The sequence below is a fragment of the Micropterus dolomieu genome, linkage group LG07 (assembly GCF_021292245.1).
Source record: "Micropterus dolomieu isolate WLL.071019.BEF.003 ecotype Adirondacks linkage group LG07, ASM2129224v1, whole genome shotgun sequence".
Classification (NCBI taxonomy): domain Eukaryota; kingdom Metazoa; phylum Chordata; class Actinopteri; order Centrarchiformes; family Centrarchidae; genus Micropterus; species Micropterus dolomieu.
The window spans coordinates 11,690,735-11,715,475 of NC_060156.1; the positions used below are offsets into that span (position 1 = coordinate 11,690,735).

Consider the following 24,741-nt stretch of genomic DNA (forward strand, 5'->3'; position numbering starts at 1 on the left):
GAAAGCTTGAATTAATCTTTATTGTAACTGTATCCATGATTTAACATCAGATTATTATATGAGCTTTCAGTACATTCCGGGTTCACCTCAATTCTGTTTGTTTACTAATCATCCTTGCCACCTGCAGGGAGAGACAGAAAGGAAATATTTGACAGTAATATGCCGAGTATTCTTTCCCATTTATATCACACAATATGGTTGTTAGCTCTGAAATATTTACTGGATGTTATACTTACATTTATAAAGTCTGTTGATTTTCAGCTGGTCAATGTGGCTGAGACTCGATCCCTGGCCCAGCTTTATGTCCTTGCTGTTACCTATCTTAGGAATGATGGTTGGCTCACCATCCTGAGAGTAGGCATACCTTAACATATACATATTTTATGTTACAGTATAATACACAAACCACATTATTATATCTTGAGTGATCTACATGAAATTATCACTTACATGCCAAAGTGCATGATTGAGCCATAGTCGTATGGCAGGTCCAGGTTGTCAGTCTTGAATTTCTCAAAGTTCCTCAACCGATCTGTTGGAAATTGGAAAAATATTTTCTATTTGTGAGCATTCATTTAGATTGTTGTTGGATATCAAGTAAAGCATTTTCCTGATTTGTTCTGAAAATTGGTATTGGAATGCAGCCAATTATAATTTTATATATAAATTACATGTCCTGTAATTTACTGTTTGTGGAGATCTCATTCTCCCATGCTACCCCCCTTTCCTGCCCCTTTGCAATTACCCCTCCAAATGTTTGGCCACATGATAGTGACATATTTGTCCCGGTCAAAGCGGGACTGCTCATGCACAAAGCCCAGGGCATGCATGAATTCATGGGAAATCACTCCAGTCCGGAGGCAGTCAGGGCTCTGCAGAGACACGGTCTGTCTTCCACCACGCGCACCAAGGTAGGACCAACACCTGGATTAACACACACACACACATCTCATTAGAACTTCACAGAGTCCATAGAGAAGGAAATAATTGAAGGAATCCATTTGAAATTTCTAGACAGAAAACTATTTTGCCAAAAGAGAAACATTTTTAAAACAAAGACTACCACATTAACTTTCCAAGCAAAGGCTCTCACCCAGACTTTGGCTGGATATCGATGTAGTCTCGCTGGTGAGTCCGAGGAACAAACCGCACACAGGTACCTTTCTCTATGTTTTCCATCCCTTTCTTTATCATCTTCGTCTCCATTTCAGCTGTTCATTTGTTTAGAGAGAGTGGACAGGGGAAAGACAATTTCAAAATCATCAAATATAAAGTTAGTGAATTGCTAAAAGTATCAGGCTGTAATGTAATGCATTTATTTAAAATATAAAATAACGTACAGTACTCAGGCGAGAGTGTATATGCAATATAGACGTGTCCATCCACTGACTTAGACCAGAGGCAGCTACGAGCGAAGCAGACTTTAGAGCGTCTTCCAGACGAAACAGCAATGTCTCCTTCCCTGAGACTGGTAGTGCCGTCTATGATTCGGGAAGCTGAGATAGAAATAAGGGGAAATAAAATAAAAAAACAGGAGGTTTGTCACAGTATGTTGTGTAAACAGAAAAATTACATTGTGTGTATCTTACCTTGGAACTCATTAGTTTTAATGATTTCATCCATTGCTGTCGTACCACCATGCTCTTCACGTTCTTAAAAAGAAGAGTTTTTAGTCAGTATGTGTGTTTTTACTGCTTTCACTCTCACATCAATATTTAAATCAAATCCAAATTGTATTTACCTTCATAGCCAATGGGGCCCCAATTTGGGCTGAACAAAAATTTCTGCAGAAAAGACAGATAAAGTTTGCAATTATATTGCAGTCTGTTGTTGAACTTGTTAAAATTGCAGTCCCACTCCAATCCCATTTACCTGTGCCTGTACGGCTGAGAGACAGGTCGAAACCGCGCACAAGAGGATAATCTGCTCCATCTCTGCCAGTCAGATATGTCTTCACTGTTGCCATTTTACCTACACAAACAGCTAGCTTTATAGGTGTTCCCAATCACTGTCCTCAGGTAATACCCATGATCATCTCAGGTAAATTACAGTGTTAGTTATATGTTTGTGAGTGAGTTTAATGCCCAAATTAGTTTGATTCTTTCATAAACAACAGCCCCAACAGTAGGATAATGTGAGGTCTACACTGTATGTAATAACAGCTCCACTGCAATGACTAGCTTTAAATTAAATGGTTTAATGTTTGGCACAGGTCTGGGGCAATTTTAGGCTTTAGGTGTCACATTTGTCTTACCAGGAGTGCTGTTTTCTTTTAACTGAAGCTAAGCTCACCAACAGTTAACACGCTATGTTTCTATGCTAATTTCACATGATATGTAACTCTTGCAAGGCCCATGCGTTAATACCACATTCTCACCCTCAATGTGTTGCGAAAAGACAAAAAACATTACCGCCCGAACAGGGACTTGAACCCTGGACCCTCAGATTAAAAGTCTGATGCTCTACCGACTGAGCTATCCGGGCTCTGACATAATCTCCGGAAGTTGTCCTTATAAAGCGACGACAGCATGTCATTCGTACACGAGTTCAACCTCCACCACGACAGCTCAACAAATCCTGTCATATAATTTAAGTAAAACAAGATATCATGAGCGCATTTTACGGCCAAACATTTGTAACACAACACGACAACTCTACGGTAGGTTGATGTTAACTTGCAACGATAACTGTTACTTAAGCTAGCTAACGTTAGCTAAATGTGCAAGGGTTGATATCGGTGGTTAACTTATTTACGTTAACGTTACAGCTAGAAGTAACGTTAACGCGAAACTTATCAACGAAAATAACAATGTTGGACATGAGTGCAGGAGTGTGAATAGCGTTAAAGTTAAGTTTAATGCCCCCTCTCGTTAACTTGCAGGAGGAAATCAATGGTCTGCAGCATGCCATCCAAGAAAACACTCGTAAACTGGAGGAGGTCCAGCAGAAAAGACTACGTGCTGAGAAAGAGATAATTCAATGGTACCGTCATTATGGCCCTGTATTTTGCATGTGACGTTATTGGTTTCGTCACTTAGTGGTTATCCATGGTGCCTTTTTGTTACTCCGTCTTTTATGTGTGAATTACAGTTCAACAATTGAAGTTCATACTAACGACTGTGGTGTTTACTGTGAGTTTTCTTCTTGTATTTGCTGTTATAAGTTAATTTGTTTAATAATTTATTTGCCTACACACTCTTGGAGGAATGCTCAAAACTCTGCTTAAACATAAATGTTCAGATTCAACAAGTCAAAGGTCAAGATGAGTTCCAATCATAATCATCCATCCTATCATATCATGCAGTGTTGACTTTATTCTGCATAGATTCGCCTTATGAGTCCTGTTCTCACATGCAGTAACCGAGAACTTGAGAGGAGAGTGGATTTGATGATGGGAAAAAGTGAAGTTGTGGATGTGTTGCAACAACTGGGTCATCTGCTGCAGGAGGAAAGGCACCTTTCTGAACAACTGAATAATCAAGCCTCTGTGGACAGGTAATGTGCTGTGCTATGTGCACACAGAGAAAGACAGAGAAATATTATTATTATAATTGCATAAACCAAACTTCACTGTATATTTGTTATCTTTCAGAAATAAAAGCAAAGATTTGCAGGAGAGGAGTGAGCACATCACAAACAAGGCGAGAAGCCTCGCTGCAGAACTTCTGCAGGTGAAACAGTGTCTGGCAGAAGCCAAGGCTCGTAATATGGCTGGTAAGGGGAGTGTGGGAGGTATCTACATACTGGTAAACTTGTATTTGAAAAACAGTAGATTTGTACTTTGCTATCCTTCTTTGCCAACAGCACAAGCTTTGATCCATGCACCGACCAGCAAATCAAAGAGACATCAAAGAAAGTGAATCAAAAATTGAAAGTTTGTTTTGTACATTACAGGCACCATTGTTTTTATTTTTAATTGCATTTGAGATGTATAATTTATAGTGTTTATATTTTGTTGCACCTAATAAAATGTTTGATTTGAACTTGTCCCAGAATTACTTGTATTTACTATAATAGCCCAGCATGATATCTCTCTAAATATGCTCTGATTTGGGATGTAAGGTACTAAGTACATTTACTCAAATACTGTGATTACACACAATTTACATATTATTATTAGGTTAGTTAAAAGATAAAATGTGAGTGGTGGTACTCCGCTGTTACAATGGCTGTCAACAACAATGCATTAAACTATATTTTCTATATTATTTACCACTAAATTAAATCAAAGCTGGAAATGGAAAAAGGCAGCAAATGTCGATTTCAGTGAGGATTGCCCCCCCTTTGCAGCTTAAAGTACATTTTAGCTAATTTCTTTGGGTCAACAGATGAAAGGAGCAGGAATATGAAAGAATATGAGTTACTGTTTAAACCATATATATATTATTTAAATAAACTTTATTATAAAAGGCAAATGGGAAGGTATAAAAAATATATATATTTAACTTGTTACGTCTGATTGAAGTTACACATATACATTATTTTAGATAGTGTAAGTGACAGTTTGAAGCTCCATACCAGACATGAATCAAACCTGTCAGTACATGTAAGTGTAATCACAAAAAGAGCCAGTAAAACTCGTTAAACGCGAGGTTAATGTACATTAAACGCTGTAGGAAACGTGGGCTAGTTTGCAACGTTTTGTTCGTGAACGTCTTCTAATTAGGCTTTTCTTTTTTGACGCTCTCGGGCATCCGTAGACATTTCAGGAAGAAACACAAAGTAGCAACGTTAGCGCAACTTTATCATGAGACATCCTTTTATGGTAAGTTTTTGTTGCTAATTTTCAGTTAGTACACTGTGATTTAAAATAACTGCAATATTCTTAGCTATTAGAAAAGGTATATAGCACCCCCTTTTAAAGAAGATAATGATACCACTAGTCACTATTACACGTGTCGTTCAAAGAGCACATTTATGGTTACATCAGCTAATATAACGTTAACTTTTAGAAAATAGGACAAATAATAGTTTGTGCGTTGTAGCCAGCTCATGACAGCAGTGTTGTTAATTACTGTGAATATGTTTGAACGAAACATATCATTTCGGATAACTCAAAACAAAACGAACAGTAGGTTTATCTGTTTCTGACATCTTAGCAGGTCATGAAGTAAAACCAAAAGCCCAACCATTACAATGACGACTTGTGCCGGCCACCGCTCCGTCTTTGATTTGTGCCCAAATGATGAGGCTTTGATTGGACTGAGAGAAGTGAAGCCGAAGCAGGCTGGAACCCCTCACCAAGCCTCGGACGGTATGTATGAAGAGTTAGCTGTAGTTTCTGTGATAAAGACCCTTTGAAACATACCCTTCTTGTATTGCTTTACACATAGAGTTGAATGATAAATCCCCAGAGGATGACAGACAGCAGGAGTCCAGCCTGGTTAGAGAGGTGTCAGAGAAGATGGTCTGCTCAGCCTGCAGATGCCCCTTTAATACTCGTGAGGAACAGGTGACCACACAACTTATTTAAAACGCTGCTCTGTTAATTTAAAAAAACAACAATTCTATTGATGTGTTGACACCTGAAAATGAGCGTGGGTCGTTTTTTGAGTAAAACATGATTTTGTCTATAAATTTCAGATGGAGCACTACAAGCTCGACTGGCATCGGTTCAATCTAAGACAAAAGATTTCAGGGATGCCACCAGTCACAGCTGAGGAGTTTGAGAGGAAGACCGGAGCTGGTGAGGAAATCAGAGGTCCTACACATCTGTCGAGGACTTTAACAGGAAACCAGCGATGGGCTCTTGAAGTCTTTGTAACAGTTGATTGATTTTCAGTTATTGGTTTGCAGGAGACATGTCAAGCATCTCAGGCTCAGAGTCTGATTCAGAGGAGGAAGACTCGGATAGTGACGGCGGGGGGACAAGCAGCAATGTCACCGGCACAGATAACGAGAGCTCAGATCAAACCAGTTCAATTATCGGCCGGCTGTCAACCAAGGTTGTTTTCCAGAACTCAACAGGACAGTATCTATCGGTCTACCGCAGCATTCTGCAGGGAAAGGTGAGGATAAGCAGGTACAATACTGAAGGATTTGGTTGTGATCAGACCTTTTGAAATATGTTTTTTTAAATTACTAATTTAATTTTTCTGTTCCTGTAATATCTCAGTCAGATGATGAGCAAGACACCGTATCCTCCCTGAAGTGCATAAGTAAGAAGACTGTGTGGGTCATTCTCATGACAGGTGGAGGCCACTTTGCTGGTGCTGTCTTCCAAGGGTAAGTGGACAGTTTTTTGCATGTTTGTTTTCAGCAGCTTAGATTACACATTATGGCTAGGATTGTAAGTGCAAAACGTCAGCCAGGTCAGTAGTGTGTAAGCATCTGCACAACATTTTCCAGAAAAGAGGTCATTCAGCACAAGACCTTCCACCGATACACAGTGCGAGCGAAGCGAGGCACTGCTCAAGGACTCCGAGACTCTCAGAACCGCAGTCACATGCCCAAGTCTGCAGGAGCTGCTCTGAGGCGATACAATGAGGCAGCACTAGTCAAGGCAAGCTTCTGGTGCATTTAACAGCACTGTCATTTCCTTTACAATGATAGCCATGATGTTTTCTTTCCAGAGGACAAACAAATTAAGCTACTCCTGAAGGCTGATATTCTGTTGCATGGCTAATGATGATCCATGTGACCCTGATGATGCTTTCTGCTGAATTCCATTTCATTTTTCTCTGATACCAGTAAAAGTTTCTGTTAGGCTACCCAGCCTCCTCTAAGGGTGGCTCATTTTTTTTTACTTTTGTTAGAGATTGCCACTTCATCCGCAGAGCCTAGGGGCTGCTTATTCACAAAAACAGTTGGTCTCTGTGTAAGGGTTGCTTATTCCAAAAGGCAATTTTAAATGAGCATTTGCTTGTTGTCAGAATACAACTCCCAAAAATGGACTCAAGCGATTTTCTTGTAAAACACATACTCCTTGTTTTTTTATTGATAAGATTTAATTACATGTTTAAGTTTTTTCTATTAATCCAATTCTAAAAGGTGGACAGTTCAATCATGCGAAATGTTCATTCGCTGTAGACCATTCTTCTGAGTTGCTGTTTTTTTTTTTATGCAACCTCTTGTGTAACCTCTTGCAGGACATTCAGGATCTTCTTGCAAGCTGGGCTGAACACTTGAAGCAGGCCTCTGCAATATTTGTACGAGCCTCTAGATACAACAAAACTATCTTCTTTGGTGGCCGTGCACCTCTGCTTGACAAAAAAGATCCCAGGTTCCATACACTTCCTTTTGCCACACGCAGGGCAACCTTTCGAGAGGTACAGAAGGTACATGAGGTGCTTTCCACCATCCATGTTTATGGTGAGCTGAATTATATCCTTGGAATAATTACATGTTCTCTGCTCAATTTCGTACAGCCAGGGTATAATCAATACTGGGTGAAACATATCTTAATGCAGGGAAAGACACAGACATGTCTGCAGTCTTCAGTCCATTAAAGAAGACCTGGAAAAAAACTGCCAAAACCACAGCACAAATAAATACAGATCAAGAGAAAGGTATGTTTAAGAGATTAACATGTACCCTCTGGGTTAACACTCTATTGAACTGTGGATAACAACATATCATGACAAAATTAAGCTTGCTTTTTGTTTAATTTAATTATTGCTGTTTCAACACAAAGTTATTTACTGTAAAATTTGGTATTACAGTACACTTCCTTTTTTGGCAGCAGAAGAAAACCACGATAGCTCAGACAAAGAAGAAGGTGGGGAGATTCAGCTGGAGATGGTGGAGATGACAATAGGAACTCTGGACCTCAGGGAGTCTGAAATATTTCCCTCCATGCACAGAAGGAGGAGGAGGAGGAGAAATGAGGAAACCAAAATGCAAAATGAAAATAGGCCCCGTCCACTGTGTCATCACATAGGTGGCTATAGCTACATTACAGAAACTCAGTGAATGCTCATTTATCACACCAAAGTTCTGCAAGGTTCATGAAATTTCATATCCTTGTGTGACAGAATTGAGTAACACAGAAGCAGACAATCAGGAAGAGGAGGTGCCAGAGGCTACAGTAGCAGGAGACGCCCCTCAAGAGACGCAATCAAAGAACAAGAGGAAGAGGAAAGCACAGAGTAAAAAACAACTGGAAGGTGAGTGAGGGCCTCTTACTGCTGTACATTTATATTGCAGATGTTTCTCAATCTTGCAACTTGTCACCTATTTAATATATAAAGTTCAAGATACTTATTATTTAGCTTTCTCTGTCCATAGAAATTGTTGATGAATCATGGGAGTATGGCCAGAGGGACGCCCTGTTTACAGCCTGTAAGGTTGGGGATGTGGACGCTCTATGCAGACTCCTCCAGCTACCTGGAGAAACAGCAGAGAGTCGTGAGCGGTCGGAGAGCAACCCTACTGATGTCTTAAGTCCTCTAACTCTCCTTAATAAGCCCATAGACTCATCAGGGTTCACTTTGCTGCATGTTGCCTCAGCAGCTGCACAAAAGGCAGTGGTCAGGCTGCTCCTGGATGCAGGAGCAGACCCAGCCTGCAGGTATGAAAAATGGAGTCAAGTTGTATGCAGCAGTTGAATGCCCAGACTTGAACATTATTTCTGCAATATTCCTTTACAGGGATAACAGAAAGCAGACTCCGTATATTATCGCCCCTGACAAAGACACAAGGAATGTCTTTCGTAAATACATGGGTGAGAATCCTGACAAATATGACTACAGCAAGGCGCAGGTATAGTCTAACTTGTGCATCTTAAGTGCAACTTATGCATCCCAGTACAATCAAGCACTTATATTTTTCCCTCTTTCGCAACTCAAGGTCCCCGGGCCACTAACAGCAGAGATTGAATCCAAACAGACGGAAAAGAAAAAGACACAAAAGGCATTGAGAAGACAGCGTGAAAAAGAGCAGAGGGAGGAAAAGAGAAAACAAGAGCTGGAGGCAGAGGAAAAGAAGAGGTTCGCATCTCTGAATGATCGTGAAAAGGTGAGATTACTCTCTGATATTCAAGTTATTTTTTCAAACACTGAAAATTTTAACAGCTTCCTTTTTGACTATAGAGAGCTCTGGCAGCAGAGAGGAGATTAGCGGAGCAAGTAGCTGCAACAGGAATCAGCCTCTCTAATCTCAAGTAAGTCCCCCAAGAGCCTTCCTCTCATTGAGCGTCGTCATAATGCGATAATGTAAATGGTTTGTTACTCAAATGTGTGGGGGTTCATGTTTGACAATAGGAGGTGCTGGCTGTGTGGAGAGTCTCTGCTTGGGAAGATCCCATTTCAGTACCTGGAGTATTCATTCTGCACCCCTCGCTGTGTCCAAGCACATCGAAAAGCCACTACTCTTCCAGACAAGACCTAATGCACATGTGGAAAATGTCACTTGAAAGGAAGCTACCTCATAAGAACTAAAAGTCAATTTATGCGGCCTAGATGGGTAGATGGAAGTCTAATATGGTTGTCTTTTGCCAATGTGCTAGTTTCATTTTCAACATACATTTTAAATATAATTTTAATATAGCAGATTATCTTAGACAACTGGATGCATATACAGTATTAAAACATTTTAATAATAATGTTTAATAAATGTATCATTTATTCACAGTATCTGCAGTTACGGAAAAGGTAAAAAAGCAAACGCAATAAAAAAACTAATACAACTTGTGTATAATTTGTATAATTTCTTTTTAGTGAATGTTCTACTGTTAAGACAAAATCATTTTTGGAGCACTGTTTGACTGAAGCTGCTGTGTCAAAAGGTTTAAAGAATTGGCTACAAAGAAACTGAAATCTGAAGTGACTAAGAATAATGACACAGAAATGATGTAGATTGTTCCTCATGTACAGAGTGATTTAAACTGATATTGGGATGTAGTATTCCTACAACCGAATGTTGTAAAATATGCTAAAGCTCTGTGCGCTCTGTTAAGACTTGTCAGCAGTGGCATTGAGCTGAGGCCGGTCCATGAAGAGAACCCGAAGGTGTGGTGGGGCCCCTTCCAGTTCCAGCACCGTGATGTTGTTGGGCAGGGTCGTGCTGAGCAAGGGTCCTGGGATGTAAAGAGTCTGTTGAGGGCCCTTGGCTGGCCAGTATCGTCCCAGATTCATGCCATTAATCCAAACTTGACCCTGGTATAAACAAGACAATGAAAACATCAAAAAGGCTATAATTATTTTAGCCCTGGCATGCAGGAATTAAATGTATTGGCACCAAAATATACCTTTGTCCATTCATTGAGCTTGAGAAAGGTGTCCCAAGCGAGACCGTTGGGCTCTAAGGTCCCCATGTAGAAGACTGGCCCAACTAAAGGTTCTTTCTGAGGAGAGGGGGAGGACTTTTTACTGTTTGAATGAGGCCATCCACCAGCGATGGCTCCATCAATATCCAAAGGGTAGATCTTCCAGTCAGTCAGTACATCTTTACCCAGGATCAGATTGCTCAGCAGACCCTACAGAACACATACTGTTTACCAGCTAACACTTGTACTTTGTTTACATAAGTTTTACTCAAAGTAATTATGAAATAAGAAGGAATGGTCTTCATTTTTCATCATCATTTTAAAGTTTTAGCCTTTGTGGTAACAGGAACTGTCCCTGGTACTACAGCTGCATTAGTCTCTACATTGTGTTTGGTGTCCTTGAGACCCAAGGCCCCCTTTAAACGCACCAAAATATTTCAAATATGTAAATAAATAGAGAATATGGGTTTGCCTATTGGATCCATGACAGAGGTCTAACAAGAGTTCGGGCAGGAATAACATTTAGTTTCACTTATTTGTTTAGCAAATGAAAGGAATATTTTGTTTGTGTATACCTCATATCATATTGATTTTGTGATATTTCTCAAATGTGCAAGCCTAGTTTAGGGCAAAGTGGAGGATTATAACATCAATACTTTTCTAGATGCTTTTAATAAGGTCAAAGGTTGATTTGGTAGTTATTATTTTTACACATACAGCATTGTGAAGCTGTGGGGAAGTAAAGATAATGTCAACAAAATATGCGTGGTAAAGAGGTGATTGTGTGAGATTGGCCTTATTTTTTGTTCTTGCCTTGCTGTCACTAATCTTGCTGCCAAAATTCACCCTGCCCATGTTCTCAACGAGGATGTCCACAATTTCCCCCTGCTGTCCAGTGACGTTCATCACCAGCATAGTGTCTCTCTCCAACAGGCCCTGGAAAACCTGTCCACATAGATGCATACTCTTGGTCACGAGTATGAAAATAAATAATAAAAAAATAATAATAATAAAATAAAAAATAAATCACTGACTGAGCAAGAAGTTTCACAAGCTGACATATTATAAACAAGCGTGCTTTGTCTTTACCTGTGCTGTTTTCCCTATACCTGACCTGAAAATATGATTAGCTTGACAACAAAAGTTCATTGTAAAGGCTTACCCCATTGACGGACACATATGCACGGTCATGAACCCCATTCAGTGGAGAGATAAGTGGCGTGGGCCCTGAGAGGTCCCTGGGCAGCGTGGTCCGATAAAGCATGTATCCATAGAACTGAACACAATAGACATGACAGGTTGCAGACAACAGTCTAGAAGTTCTACATGTTTCAAGAGGTTTACTGTCACTACAGCACTAGTCCCCTCCCTCACTGCCCCCTGTTGTTGCCTTCAGACAGACACCATACCTGTTTCATCTCTTCAAACGTCAGAGGATACTGGGATTTCACTGGCCCAACGGGTGAGAGGGTGTTCAACAAACCACTGATGTTGCCAACCTGGAAAAGCGCGTCCATTGTTAGGATCAATCACAGCAACCTCTGGCTCGTTGTCAGACACTTTTTGCGCTTTAAAACCGGAAATTATAATACCTTTTTCATGGTCACAAAGCCATAGGCAAACTTGGGAGTTGCAGGTGGCATGGGGCCCGAGGGAATATTTCTAAACTGTAGAGAAACAGATGCCATAATCATATCTAAGACATCTGTATAATAAGGACATCAACATCGTGGGTGGCAGTCCAATCTGTGGTACCTGCTTAATGACATCTCTGATGGCAAACAGCTTCTCTGTGGGGTCTCCTGCCTCAGACAGCGGGGCATCATAATCATAACTAGTCACTACGGAGCGGAACCTTGTGTCATGATCAGCACCTTCGGGGAGTTACAAAGACACAAACCTTTTATCGCCATCTAAATCGTGTGAACACCTGAGATGATCCAAAACTGATACACTGATTATAAAAAAAACAATGATTTTACCATTCCAGTAGCCAAAGTTAGTGCCTCCCTCAAACATGTACCTGGGAAGAGAGAGGGACAGACTGTATTACTTAGAGGGACAGCTTGTGTTTGTTACACAGACAAGTGCTTTTGACCTCTTGGGAGCAGTCTGGTGATTGATGCATCCCAAAGAAAAGGCAACCATATTCCATATTTGTCTTATTGTCGGCAAATCCCACAAAAAGACCAAAACCAGCAAGAATTTGATCCTACAAACAAGTACTGTATATAGTCAAAGCTGATATGTCTTATTCCCCTGTTCCATAGACTTTTAAAAACACATCAATGAGCCATACTGTTGCATCCATTGCAATGAATACACATACTAGTGTATTTGACATGCTACCTTAAATATTCACTAAAGCAGCAAATGTGTATTAGTCCCAAACAAATGCACTTTTGCACTTAAGGAATGAATGGTCTTGGGCCTAAGAGCCACAGACAGGCTAGGGAAGTCCAAAAGACAAACGCATTGTTGGGTTTTGGTCATTGCATGGATTTGTTGATAAAAAATATAGATAGACAATGCCAGCCACATTTGTGATGATGTAATCAGTGTTTGGGGAGACATACATGTTGACGTTGGCCCCCATGGTTAGCATTTCTCCTAGCACTCTGCTGACCTTCTGAGCATCAACTACAGCATGCTGATCTTGCCAGTGGTCCAACCAGCCAGTGTAGAATTCTGAATTCACCTGTAAGATCATTTAAAACATGTTTCCACCACGCGCTTGGTTTGATGAGTCAATAATTACTGCATGTTAAGAATGAACATGTAACTAACCAGGGGCCCTCGAGGTTCAAACCTTCTTTGCCTTTTGAAGGCTTCTGTTATGTTGGTGTCTGTGTAAGGGGATAAATAGTGGATATGTCAGCTTTCCCTATGAATACATTTAGAAAGTAGGATGATGCTTTCTTGTTAATTACTTTCATATAGTACCAACCTGTGCCAAAGTCTATTGTGGCATATAATCCCTCCAGAGTCCCGCATGCCATTTCCTTGTCTGTGTTTCCGTCAGTGGTGAACAGGACAATGTTTTCACCCAGAAAGAAGCGCAACAAAGTCCGCAGGTGACGCATGTAGTTGTAGTCACAAGCGTAGTAACTTCCATATTCATTCTCTACCTGCAGTTAAAGAGGATGAATGAGTAAATATTAAAACACTACTAATAAACATCTTAATTCCTCATTTAATGCTCTACCTGGACAGTAATGATGTTGCCCCCGTTGATATACAGCCATGGCTTAATTTTGGGGAGAAGAACGGCAAACCAGTTGCTGACTGCCTGGACATAATCTGGAGCAGGAGAAAACAAATAATATAAAAAACAAAACAAAAACAGACACATACAGTAGGCGCATGTTATACCTGTGTCCGCTGAGCGAAGTAGCATGTTTGGTTTCTGAAGTAGCCACGCAGGTAAGCCGCCCTGGGAAGAAATAACAACTTGTTCTTCAACAAGCAATAGATATACTGAAAGTGGCACATTTGAGTACACATCATCACTGAAAGACAGCAAGCAGGAAGCAGTTGGAGATCATGCTTTTGATTTCTTGGTGACTAACAGCCAATCCAGGTTATCATATCATCAGCTGCAGTCTCTTTGTCAGTAAGTGGTATGGACAACGACTGAATTTAGTATTTAAAGTAAATGAACTACCTGTTAAATATAAATCCCACAAACATCATTGTAACATAGATGCCCGATCTACAGCATTCATTTTAAGTGCACATGCAAGAAGAGTAATGCATATATTTTACAACTGAGACATTTTCAATAAAGTACATTAAGAATATTTAGGTGATAAAAAGCATCAAGCATACAGTTCAAAAACAGCTTACTTTGATTGTAAATCTCCACTTATAAAAATTCGATGGGTAAACAGCTGGATGATGTTTCAGATACTGTATACTTTCTTGATAAATGTCTACCTTATTGTGTTTATCAGTTCATTTTCTTCTTCTTCTTTAAGTTCAAATTCTCACCATTTCCCATTCTGCACAGATGTACGGTCCCGGACGCAGGATGACCAGAAGACCTGTCTGATTAGCCAGATCCAAAAAATGCTCCAGATCTCGGTCGCCTGTGAAGTTGTGAACCCCCTCTACTGTTTCATGGAAGTTCCAGGGCACATATCTGTGTGGAGGAAGAGTAAATGTAGTCAACCCATTAAGGTCGAGAAAGAACATAATCACAACGTATTTAGTCCTTAATAATGTGATATGTTGAACTCACACTTGGATAGCATTGAGTCCAGTCATGTACATCTTTACAAGCCGGTCCTTCCAGTAGTACCGTGGGATTCTGGAGTAGTGAATACTGCCTGAGATGTACTGAAAAGGCTTCCCATTTTTGCGGAAACAGTTGTTTTTGTAGTCTATAGAGAATGATCTCTCTCCGGAGACCTGCAAGAGATCGCAAGAGAACTGCTCTGAGAGACAACGTGTATTTTAAGACTGCTTTGTATATTATCATTCTTGAGTGACTCTGTAATATCTGTTACATACAGTATGGTATTTATCACCTGCTTGGACAATGATAACATAAGTCGGCAGGGGGAATTGTTTAAATTTACTTATTTGATTTTTACATCTGTTAGCCTTGAATTTTAAAAGGATTTCCAAAATATAAAACCAAGATAAAATGTAGAATAGTTCCTACTGTAACTGGAAGAAAACGTTCCAGGAACTGCAGCCTTATGAGTGGTCAGGTGACTTTTCTAATATTAGAGTAGTAAACTTTTAGATTCTTTCTTACCAAGTTTCCAATGACAGCCAAACAAGCAAGGTTCACTGCAACAAAGAGTAAGACACCAGCAGCCATGCCCGCTGCCTTCCTGCGAGGACTGGACCTACAACGACTTCATCACTAATTTGTATTATGCTATTAAGATTTCATATCTGTTACCACAGCTATGCTCTCCCTTCCGATCAGCTGGGGAAACAACATTACCGTCGACGACCTGCCAGGCATGTCAGACCCATAGTTCACACCGCGGTCCAAAGCGCTGCCACGTGATTCTCATTCATCCGCAGGGTCCTAAACTCTGTCAATTTCACCCTTACCTCGTCCTGTCACCCTAACCTCCTCCTTACTGTATGTGGACTGCCCTGAACCCCTTCGAAGACACAATTTTCATTAAACATCCAGTCCTGTGTTGTTTCTTGTTTTCCCCATGACCGGTAAACGTGATCAGTTATAACAAGCCTGGAAATTTTTAATTATTAAGGGAATTAAGAATGTATATGCTGGAGAAATTCTAAAAAGCTTTAAAAAGTATTTACAGCTTGACCACAAGAAAAAATAAGTAAATAAGTAGGCTAAATGTCAACATCTAGAACGATCCATCATAAATAATGATGTATGTAAAGGTTCTCAGTCGTTTTGGTCATAGTTATCCAAGGAAGGTTATAGGGCAATAATGAGAAAATAAAATAGAAGTATGTAACTGTGTAGGCTAAGGAAAAACAACAGAGAGCCACCATATGATATAATGCTGTCATAACATGCTGTCCTACTATGCATTCTGTAGGCTGAGGACAATTCCCATTGTGTTTGACATGGCAAGATAACAAAGCAGCCAGTTCAGGAATTGTTTCCTTTATTACAGCTGCAGGACCCGGCTCTATGTCCGTCTGTCTTTTCATGTTGTTTGAAAGATGGTTTAATGTCAACCTTTAATCATTAAACTAAAAACATGTTTATTCAAGGGAATGTTAATACCAGGACCCTGCGACAGACATGAGGTAATGTTGGATGTGTGATAATATTAAATTCGTTTGCAGTTAGTCTAATAACAATTGAATGTGTAGTATGTGTGTAATAATGTCACATTCTTACAAAGAGCACTAGATGGCGCTTCAATACCTTAATGAGAACCAAAGAGAGGCGATGTGCCTGTCTGAGATGAAGATTTTCACAGTTTCATGAGAAAGTCATGGTCCTAGCAAATGTTAATCTTTATATAACAAGAAATCATTAAAAAACAACAACAAAAAGATTCCTTTATATTTTAAAGTTGGGAAGTTAAAAACAAGTATGATTTACTTCCAAATACTCAGAATCCATTAGCACTGATCCTTAAGTACTCAAACGGTTTTAAAACAGCATTTGTATCTGGAAGTAATAATTTCACTTCTTTTATTCTTCATTTAAGTAGTCATGAAGGCCTGTTTTGAGCCTGTTTAACTGCATTTCATCCAGCAAAATAGACCTGAGGTGGTGATTTGAGTAGGGGAGACCGGGTATGGTTGTAACATAGGGAGAGTTGTGAGAACACCAATTCCACCATTTAGGGATAGAATAGGAGTTATTTTGACCAAGCCTATATTTTGTTTGGTATCTATACTATTGCAGATAAAATTGTTTGATTAATATTAGATTGAATTGTAGTTTCTTAGGCTTAGGCTTCCTTTGTAATTTCAAACCACTATGCTAATACAGTTACTTAAACATTGGGTGACAGGGGTGGGGTGTGTTGTAACACTTCTTTAAAAAGTGCTATACATACAACTAGGGACTTTCTTGTTTTTCATATTTTACAGGGTGATCTTTGCAGTCTGGGTCCACCAAGCCTCCACTCCAGGGTTACCAGCATTCATTTGTCAGCACTGTGACTAGAATTCCCCATTCACATGTTGTTCACATGTTGGCACGTGTATCGGCACTCGATCTTTTCCATACTCTGTCTCCTCAGGTGGAGATGGCAGAGGGCAGCTTGTGAGAAGTTTCGGTGCGCAAGAAAAAGTCCCGGTATGCCCTGTGGCGGTTTGGGGGTAGCCAACAGGGGCCAGTGAACCTGTAACACAGACCTTGGACCCCCCTATAGCCCCCCTCTGAACAAAAAGTCTACAATAATCATAGTAATATATCTTCCTTGCGATGATATAGTGCTGATGTGAAAGGCAGAACAAATGTGTCTCAACTAGTCGGATCCTTTAGGACGTTACACCACAACTGTCCGGTGTCGACTTCATGAAAGTAAATGAAAAATATAACATGTGGACTGTTTCATCTGTCATTTTCATATTGTTTTATCGACTAGGCTAATGTTACGTGTTATTAAACTTTGTATTATTCATTGCATTGAATTGAGAATGTCTAAACAAAACGTAGTTGATCACTTATTCATCTATGTTACTGTTTGGAAGCTAGATCTAGCCAGACTGTCACATTTTTCAAACAAGCTGCTCCTACAAATATTTACGCCATTGATACTGTAAAATCAACATCACTGTACATTACACGTTACATCTATTTTACAATATATATTCATACAATACAATATTTTGTCCTTGTAATCCACGTTTCCATTGAGTGGATAGCCTTTGGATATTGCTGGAAATTGTTCTCAGTCCCTCTCTTTAAAGGGTAAATTATTATCATAACAATTTAACAATGCATTGCATTTAAACAGCACTTTTTATTCACAAAAAGTGATAACAAAAGCCTACTAGTCCTACCAGGCTGGACATGCAGTCTGCCAAAATATCTATCCCCCTCCATAATGCACAGATGATTGCCAACTATCAAGTATTTTATTTTGTGTATACTTCACGTCAAGACTAACAACAGGGGTTACTTAGACTATTCATTAAGCCTTACAAAGAAGTGTTGCATCAAAGAATGTACTGTAACTTGAGCTAAAGTTAACAGGAATGTTTTTTTGTATAATGTAATTTAATAAAACTGTAACTAAGCTACTGAAAAGATCCTGTTACTGAAACAAATAACTGTAAGTTACTGAAACATACTAAAACATTACATTATATACTAAACAATACATTTTGAAAGCTAGAACATTGCCTTTGTCTCTTTTGTCCTGTATTGAATGTGCCCCTCTGAAAAAACAATTGGCCCCAGCCTGGCCCCCTCAATAAAATTGGTCGAAAAAGGTAAAATACAGAAGTGCTTGTACTGAGTAACGGTGAGTACTGGCCCACTTCAAGCACTGACTGTGACTCTGATTAAGAATATACACACATTGACACACACAGACACACACCTCTTTTTTGTAAGACCTAAAGATGTACAAAGTTATTTAATTAAGTACATTGTTGTAGTATTTATTAAGTATACTGTTAAGTAAGTTCATTCTATAAGCTAGATAAATTTACATACACATACCTGCGCGCAAGTCATCAGACATAGTCTGTTACAGTGAGACAGAAACATTGTTCTTTTATATCACTACCTGTTTTTGAAGCATATCATATAATGTGGCATCTATTTTTGCATCTTTTGTCTGATTGTTGCAACTTACCCCAGCATGTGTTACAACCTACCCACATATTGGGGTAGGCTATAACAAGGGAACACGATGCATTTGACATCAACTCACGAGGTCTGTGATATTCTTGTAGAGGACTGAACTGGTGCCATTTGTAATGAACAAATATGGGTACTTTGTATAAAAGTGTGAGAACTCAAGCAAAAAAATTCAGCGAGTTATAGTTGCTGAAGCAAAAAGTGTTACAACCATACCCGGTCCCCCCTACTGGTGTGCTGCTGACACACTCAAAGAAATAATAAGTTGCTTCCAGGACGCAATTTGCTGTGGATCTGCACATCATTATGGTCACAGAAAGCTCTTAAGTGGAAGTAAAGTGGCTGATATTGTAGTGTGTAATGGGAACAACAGTTTGTTTCTGTCTGTCATGTAGACACAAAGCAGTTAATCTCGGTAATTTGGGTTAATAATGCCTGCATCTGCCTGTCTTTGTGCTCACATAGTCATGTACACATACACTTTTACAGATGCTTTTACTCTTTTTTTTTCAGTCCCACCCCCTCAGCGGTAATGATTGTCTATACAGTAATCTCATTTCCTGCTCTGCCTCTTTATTCATCAGTCTCTTTTTAGGAAGATTGAACGGGGGTGCTCACAATTGCTAATGGCAACTGATTTCAACTGTAGATAGAACAAATGCTCGGGCTCCGTGGCTCATTAGCCCACTGTCAGACTCAGTTAATCACCTGGGAATGAGAGGAGGAACGACATACATGGGCTTGTAATTTGGTTATAAGCGTGATAGTGCCTGAGGAGAGCTTGTAAGTTCCCCATCTTTGAAGGCCCAAAGCTTGTGGAAAATGGATGTTCAAAGAAACCCAGTGACTAATGCTCTAAGGACAACACCACTTATTGAGATAGTATAGCAAGAGAGGAAGTCAAACGGAAGTGACTGAGACTAATATAAACACCAGAGAGACAACTAAACTCTCATTACTGCAGTCACATACACTGTCAGATGAAATCAGGTTGCATTTAGTACACTACGTATGGTTTCTAAAACTCTTTATTTGACTTGCAAATCACTGTAATCTTTTAATTACTACGTAAAGGTACAGACCAGACCTGCCTACAGTAATTGGAGAGACCAGTCCCTAAAGTGATGGGAGACCCTCACCCTAGGGTCGGGCGTCACCTGAATGAAGTCATCTCCCTTGAGTCTGTAATTAGATTGTACCGTCCCCTTTGCCTACCCCAAAATATGCTATCAGAAGCAGGTGTATTTAGATACCCCACACCCCCACATACTCCCACCTACTCCTACAGTTCAGTTAATTTGGAACAGCTGATGTTAAAAGGGCATGCCACCAATTTACACTTCTTTACTTTAAAAAAAGAAATGTTTACTCGTCATGAGGAGTACTACTCAGCCAATGAAAAATAGTATATGGACTGCAATTGCTTTTATACCAAACCACTTTACAGTGTGTCTCTCATTCCATCGTACACATACACACTCACACATGGTGGAAAAATGCCATGCGAGGTGCTCATCTGGCCATTGGGTGCAATTGGAGTTCAGTGTCTTGCTCAAAAACAAAGTGACATGTGGCCAAAGGGGGTGGTAATCTGTAGGGTCTATAGGTCTATTTGAAATACTTCTACTTCCACTTTACTTGAGTATTCACATTTTAAGCCACTTGATACCTCCACCCTCTACTACATTTTTGTTTGACAGATATAGTTACTGGTTTCCATGAAGATCAAGATGTACAAAGAAGTACAAGACATATGATCAGTATAAAATATGTTGAATTGTTATAGATTAAACTACCCAACAGTATATAAACTAGTTAATTTTAGCTTCACCTCAAATAGCTAAACTATTTACAATGGTGTGAAAAAGTGTTTGCCCCCTTCCTGATTTCTTATATTTTTTAATTGAAATGTTAGACAAAGATAACACTAGTAAACACAAAATTAAGTTTTCAAATGAAGGTTTTTATTATTAAGGGGAAAAAAATCCAAACCTACATAGCCCTGTGTGAAAAAATTATTGCTCCCCTGTTAAAACATAAATCAACTGTGGCTTATCACATCTTTGGAAAGCTGAGTTCAATTTCTCTAGCCACACCTATTCTCAATCAAGAAATCACTTAAATAGGACCTGCCAGACAAAGTGAAGTAGACCAAAAGATCCTCAAAAGCTAGACATCATGCTGCGATCCAAAGAAATACAGGAACAAATGAGAAACAGAGTAATTGAGATTTATCAGTCTGGAAAAGGTAATAAAACCATTTCTAAAGCTTTGGGACTCCAGCGAACCACAGTGAGAGCCATTATCCACAAATGGCGAAAACATGGAACAGTGGTGAACCTTCCCAGGAGTGGCCCTACGACCAAAATTACCCCGAGAGCGCAGCAACGACTCATCCAAGAGGTCACAAAAAACACACAACATCCAAAGAACTGCCGTCTTCACTTGCCTCAGTTGAGGTCAGTGTTCAGGTCAGGATCATCTCTGATCTGCCGGAAAACATCTTGACGATCCCCAAGACTTCTGGGAAAATACTCTGTGGACTGACGAGACAAAAGTTGAACTTTTTGGTTGGTGTGTGTCCCATTACATCTGGCGTAAAAGTAACACAGCATTTCAGAAAAGGAATCATATGGTGATGGTAGTGTGATGTCTCGAGTTGTTTTGCTGCTTCAGGACCTGGAAGACTTGCTGTGGTAAATGGAACCATGAATTCTGCTGTCTACCAAAAAATCCTTAAGGATAATGTTCGGCCATCTGTTCGTGACCTGAAGCTGAAGCCCACTTCGGTACTGCAGCAAGGCAAGGATCCATAACACACTAGCAAGTCCACCTCTGAATGGCTTAAGAAAAACAAAAGACTTTGGAGTGGCCTAGTCAAAGTCCTGACCTGAATCCGATCAAGATGTTGTGGCATGACCTTAAAAAAGCGGTTAAGGCTCAAATACCCTCCAATGTGGCTGAATTACAACAATTCTGCAAAGATAAGTGGGCCAAAATTCCTCCACAGCGCTGTAAAAGACTCAATGCCAGTTATCGCAAAAGCTTTATTGCAGTTGTTGCTGCTAAGGGTGGTCCAACCAGTTATTAGGTTTAGGGGGCAATCACTTTTTCACACAGGGCCATGTAGGTTTTAATTTTTTTTACGCATTATTATGGCGTTAACACATTAATTCATTAACACCGATAATTATTTTATCTCACGTTAATGCAGTTTTTAAAAATTATTATTATTATTATTTTGAAAGCCCGTTTCTTACTGGTTCTGAATACACATACAGATCAACCTGCAAATCACCCACCCAAACAAGCAACGGAGGGAGGCTTCGGCAGACTAGGCTGGATGAAGCATGTGTGATTTGGGCCTGTAAGGATATTTCTTTACTTGTTAATCAGCAATGACTGTCTTTGCCACTCTGAACATATAAGGTAAAGCTTAATGATTAGTAATTAGTGAACAGTTGAGGGGAACCGTAAATGTGAAGCTGTCTGTGATTCACACAGTGCTGGAGAATTCCCCACAGGTCACCATATCAGTCCTGAGCTCAGGGTACTATGAGGAATGTACCCTGTCTGTTTCTCAGGCTCTGAATGGCTAGTGAGTCACTGCTGGACTCACGGATGCTGATACTCTGAGAGAAAATTGTTCTGAGAAGCTAAACAATAAACAATAACATCCCAGTAACATGACAAAGGTCCATTGGCATGTTTGCATATTCTAACTGATTTAACTTAGCAGTTGGTTGCATCCTTGGCATAATTTTCCAGGTTTCTTAAAGCGATTAAGCCACAGATAGGAACAGATAGGGAGTAGAATACAATCTTACTATGGGAGCATTGAAATATGAAGCTCTATAAACAAACAGGAAGTTGACAGTGCGGGGGAGCATGGGAAGTGTGTGAGCTGGGCCTCATTCCTCAGTCTCAAGGAAGGTATGGTATGCATTTGGGGTGTAAGCATGTCTGAGGAGAAATGTTTGTGGTGAGATATAAAATGTGAAATCCTGTTGCCTGGACTCATGGACCCACGGTGGTCCATCATAGCTAATGGGTAGGCTTATTATACTAAATATACATACTAAACACTAAACTATACTAAAACACAGTGATAAACATCTTTCGTGCATTCTTTCTTCTCCTTTTCTAGTGATATGTTGACTGTCAATCCAGCAGGGTCTATGGTCTACTACCTTGTTTCTGACTTTTTTGCTAACGCCACTAGCAAGTTTACATTTGTAGTTCAGAGTAAAATATTTCACCAAATTCTGGAGGGTACTATCATTCATGCTCAGCTCAGGTGGAATAGTAATGACTCTGGTACCATAATCAGGCCAAAATTCAAGGTCAGGTCAGTGTTCAATACTTTGGTTTATGACCAAATAACAGCAAAACTAATTGCATTTCCATCTGCCTCCACCGTACTTTGTGTTAAGTGGTAATTAGTGAATGTTAGCATGCTCACAAGCTAATGTAAGACATGGTAAACTTCATACTGCTAACATCAGCATGTTGGAATTGTCATTGTGGGCATGTCAGCTTGCTGACGATGACATTTAGTTCAAAGGACTGCTGTTCATTGGTGCAGCCCCACAGAGCTGCAAGCATGGCTGTAGACTCCTGGTTTTGTTATTTAATATATCTTATTTGCTTTTATGTGTATTTGCATTTACTCTTCCCTGCTTGTTTAAGTCCATTTATTGCAGGGCTGTAACTTTGTTGTATAAAATTCATTATGCAATACAGAATTTAAATAAAACACTGACAAATACACTTTCTCAGCTTTCACCTCAGTTTCAGGTGAAATGGTGCCACAAAAAACACTTTTGCAAATTAAAAGTTTGTTTTGTTTGGATTAGATATAGATTTTTTATTTCATTAATAACTGGGAAATGTTTTCCTTTGTATGCAACTGGGAAAACAATAAAATTTTATTGAAGCGAAAAAAACTTTAATTTAATCCTCTGAATCGTTTCCACAATATTTTTGTCCCATCTTCTTGTAACCTCTGTCATAAAAACAGCAGAGATTGTTGACATAGTTGTGAGTAATGCTTTCAATTGGAGACCTGTTGGCTCAGTGGTGTTCCAGCATCAGCCACACAATCTAATAAATGTGGCACCAGGATTTGTCATCGACCATATTTACACATTAATGTGATCCTGCCAGTGAGAGTGATTCAATAAAGATTGAATAGTTGTTTAATGATATTGTTACATGTTCCATTTTTATCTAAATGTTCACATTCTCTCCTCTCCTCTTGCCATCTATCTTAGCTCAACTACATTTGCTTCAATCAATTTTATCTCTCACTCCGTCTGTCTTTGTTTGCTTTATTCTCTGGGTGTGTCCAATAATCCACTGCTCCCCTGACACAGCGGCCCCCATCCTGGAAGATGAATAAGCAATGACCACATCAATTGCATTAGTGAAATTCAACAAAAAGAGTCATTACATTGTTACTCCCATTTATATGAATGGCTTGACTGAGCTTGTAATGTGTAGATTTAACTTCACATATTGTCCTTTTACACTCTTTACTTGTTACACCTAATATTTACTACCTAATTTTTTATATCTATACTTTATTTACCTAATGTTGTAATTTTGATTCTCTGGAGGTTCCTCACTTTTTATTTTTAAGGTTTACTTGTGGAATTATCTGACTTATCTGAACTGAGAGTCTGAGTGGAGGGTGTGGACAGATTGTAAATCCCTCTGTTTTGGCTTTATAGATACAATTTACTAGACTTGACTATAAGACATGGTTGTTTTATTATTTGTATTACAGTAATACCTCAGTTACTGATATCACTGATTATTGGTTCAAAGGCTCAGAGAGAGAACCTGAGCTCCAAACTAAATACACTAGGACTCAACCCAAGCCAAGAAGGTAGAAATCTAGGAGTGATTTTTGGTTCCTATTTTGATTTAAAGGCTCATGTGTGGGTTGTCAAAAAAACAAAAAGCAAAAAACATTTTATCATTGAAAAAGATCTCCAAAGTGAGGCCATTTCTCACTCTGAGCAACACAGAGAGACTGATTTCTTTGCTCTCCTTGCTTGTCTACAGAAAAATAAATTTGCTACAATTAATTAAAAATTATGCTTCATGAGAGTTTTTGTATTGATTTTAAAATTAGTTTTAGTTTGTTGCTCATAGAAATGCATATGGTTTATGAACCAGAAAGACCCCTCAGATACTCCCGTTCTTCTCTTTTAGCTGTTCCACAAAGCAAAACAAAAGCATCTGGTGACGCTGCTTTCAG

At 39.4% G+C, this 24,741-nt stretch overlaps 3 protein-coding genes and 1 non-coding gene across 11 annotated transcripts in view; 1 reads left to right on the top strand and 3 right to left on the bottom strand.

Moving 5' to 3' along the window:
* LOC123974264 (hatching enzyme 1.2) lies at positions 1-5,428 on the bottom strand. 4 transcript variants are annotated; one of them, XM_046054834.1, is made up of 10 exons: positions 2,255-2,880; positions 1,873-1,971; positions 1,742-1,784; positions 1,590-1,652; positions 1,341-1,496; positions 1,094-1,211; positions 746-924; positions 451-532; positions 237-364; positions 1-121 (listed from the first exon to the last, which is right to left on the bottom strand). In XM_046054834.1, the coding sequence occupies exons 2-10, from the start codon at positions 1,930-1,932 to the stop codon at positions 105-107; spliced, it is 846 nt and encodes a 281-aa protein (XP_045910790.1). In that variant the 5' UTR covers positions 1,933-1,971; positions 2,255-2,880; the 3' UTR covers positions 1-104. The 4 variants fall into 4 exon arrangements, with proteins under 4 accessions (XP_045910790.1, XP_045910789.1, XP_045910787.1 ...); XM_046054833.1 differs by lacking the exons at positions 1-121; positions 2,255-2,880 and adding an exon at positions 5,309-5,428 and having other exon boundaries at positions 217-364; XM_046054831.1 differs by lacking the exon at positions 1-121 and having other exon boundaries at positions 217-364; positions 2,255-2,882.
* On the bottom strand, positions 2,412-2,484 carry trnak-uuu. Its single transcript has one exon. It is a non-coding gene; the product is annotated as a tRNA-Lys (tRNA).
* ankzf1 (ankyrin repeat and zinc finger peptidyl tRNA hydrolase 1) lies at positions 4,635-9,633 on the top strand. Of its 3 annotated transcripts, none has more exons than XM_046054825.1 (16): positions 4,635-4,765; positions 5,100-5,254; positions 5,334-5,452; positions 5,584-5,686; positions 5,797-6,008; positions 6,116-6,225; positions 6,349-6,502; positions 7,089-7,311; positions 7,410-7,508; positions 7,682-7,879; positions 7,974-8,105; positions 8,227-8,509; positions 8,589-8,700; positions 8,788-8,955; positions 9,030-9,100; positions 9,201-9,633. In XM_046054825.1, the coding sequence occupies exons 2-16, from the start codon at positions 5,137-5,139 to the stop codon at positions 9,325-9,327; spliced, it is 2,229 nt and encodes a 742-aa protein (XP_045910781.1). In that variant the 5' UTR covers positions 4,635-4,765; positions 5,100-5,136; the 3' UTR covers positions 9,328-9,633. The 3 variants fall into 3 exon arrangements, with proteins under 3 accessions (XP_045910781.1, XP_045910780.1, XP_045910782.1); XM_046054824.1 differs by having other exon boundaries at positions 4,676-4,765; positions 5,103-5,254; XM_046054826.1 differs by having other exon boundaries at positions 4,676-4,765; positions 5,103-5,254; positions 7,685-7,879.
* glb1l (galactosidase, beta 1-like) overlaps positions 7,592-24,741 on the bottom strand; it is a 21,376-nt gene continuing 4,226 nt past the window's right edge. The window contains exons 1-16 of one of the 3 annotated variants that reach the window (XM_046054828.1): positions 14,967-15,195; positions 14,445-14,614; positions 14,195-14,345; positions 13,577-13,637; positions 13,410-13,504; positions 13,152-13,332; positions 12,992-13,050; positions 12,781-12,902; positions 12,187-12,227; positions 11,960-12,078; positions 11,797-11,871; positions 11,614-11,703; positions 11,367-11,480; positions 11,018-11,149; positions 10,187-10,414; positions 7,592-10,094 (exon numbers count right to left, since the gene is read on the bottom strand). In XM_046054828.1, the coding sequence (XP_045910784.1) occupies positions 9,891-10,094; positions 10,187-10,414; positions 11,018-11,149; positions 11,367-11,480; positions 11,614-11,703; positions 11,797-11,871; positions 11,960-12,078; positions 12,187-12,227; positions 12,781-12,902; positions 12,992-13,050; positions 13,152-13,332; positions 13,410-13,504; positions 13,577-13,637; positions 14,195-14,345; positions 14,445-14,614; positions 14,967-15,032 (1,908 nt within the window). In that variant the 5' untranslated portion in view covers positions 15,033-15,195 and the 3' untranslated portion in view covers positions 7,592-9,890. Of the gene's footprint in view, positions 10,095-10,186; positions 10,415-11,017; positions 11,171-11,366; positions 11,481-11,613; positions 11,704-11,796; positions 11,872-11,959; positions 12,079-12,186; positions 12,228-12,780; positions 12,903-12,991; positions 13,051-13,151; positions 13,333-13,409; positions 13,505-13,576; positions 13,638-14,194; positions 14,346-14,444; positions 14,615-14,966; positions 15,196-24,741 lie in introns of those variants that run through there. The other 2 variants (XM_046054827.1, XM_046054829.1) reach the window with 2 other exon arrangements.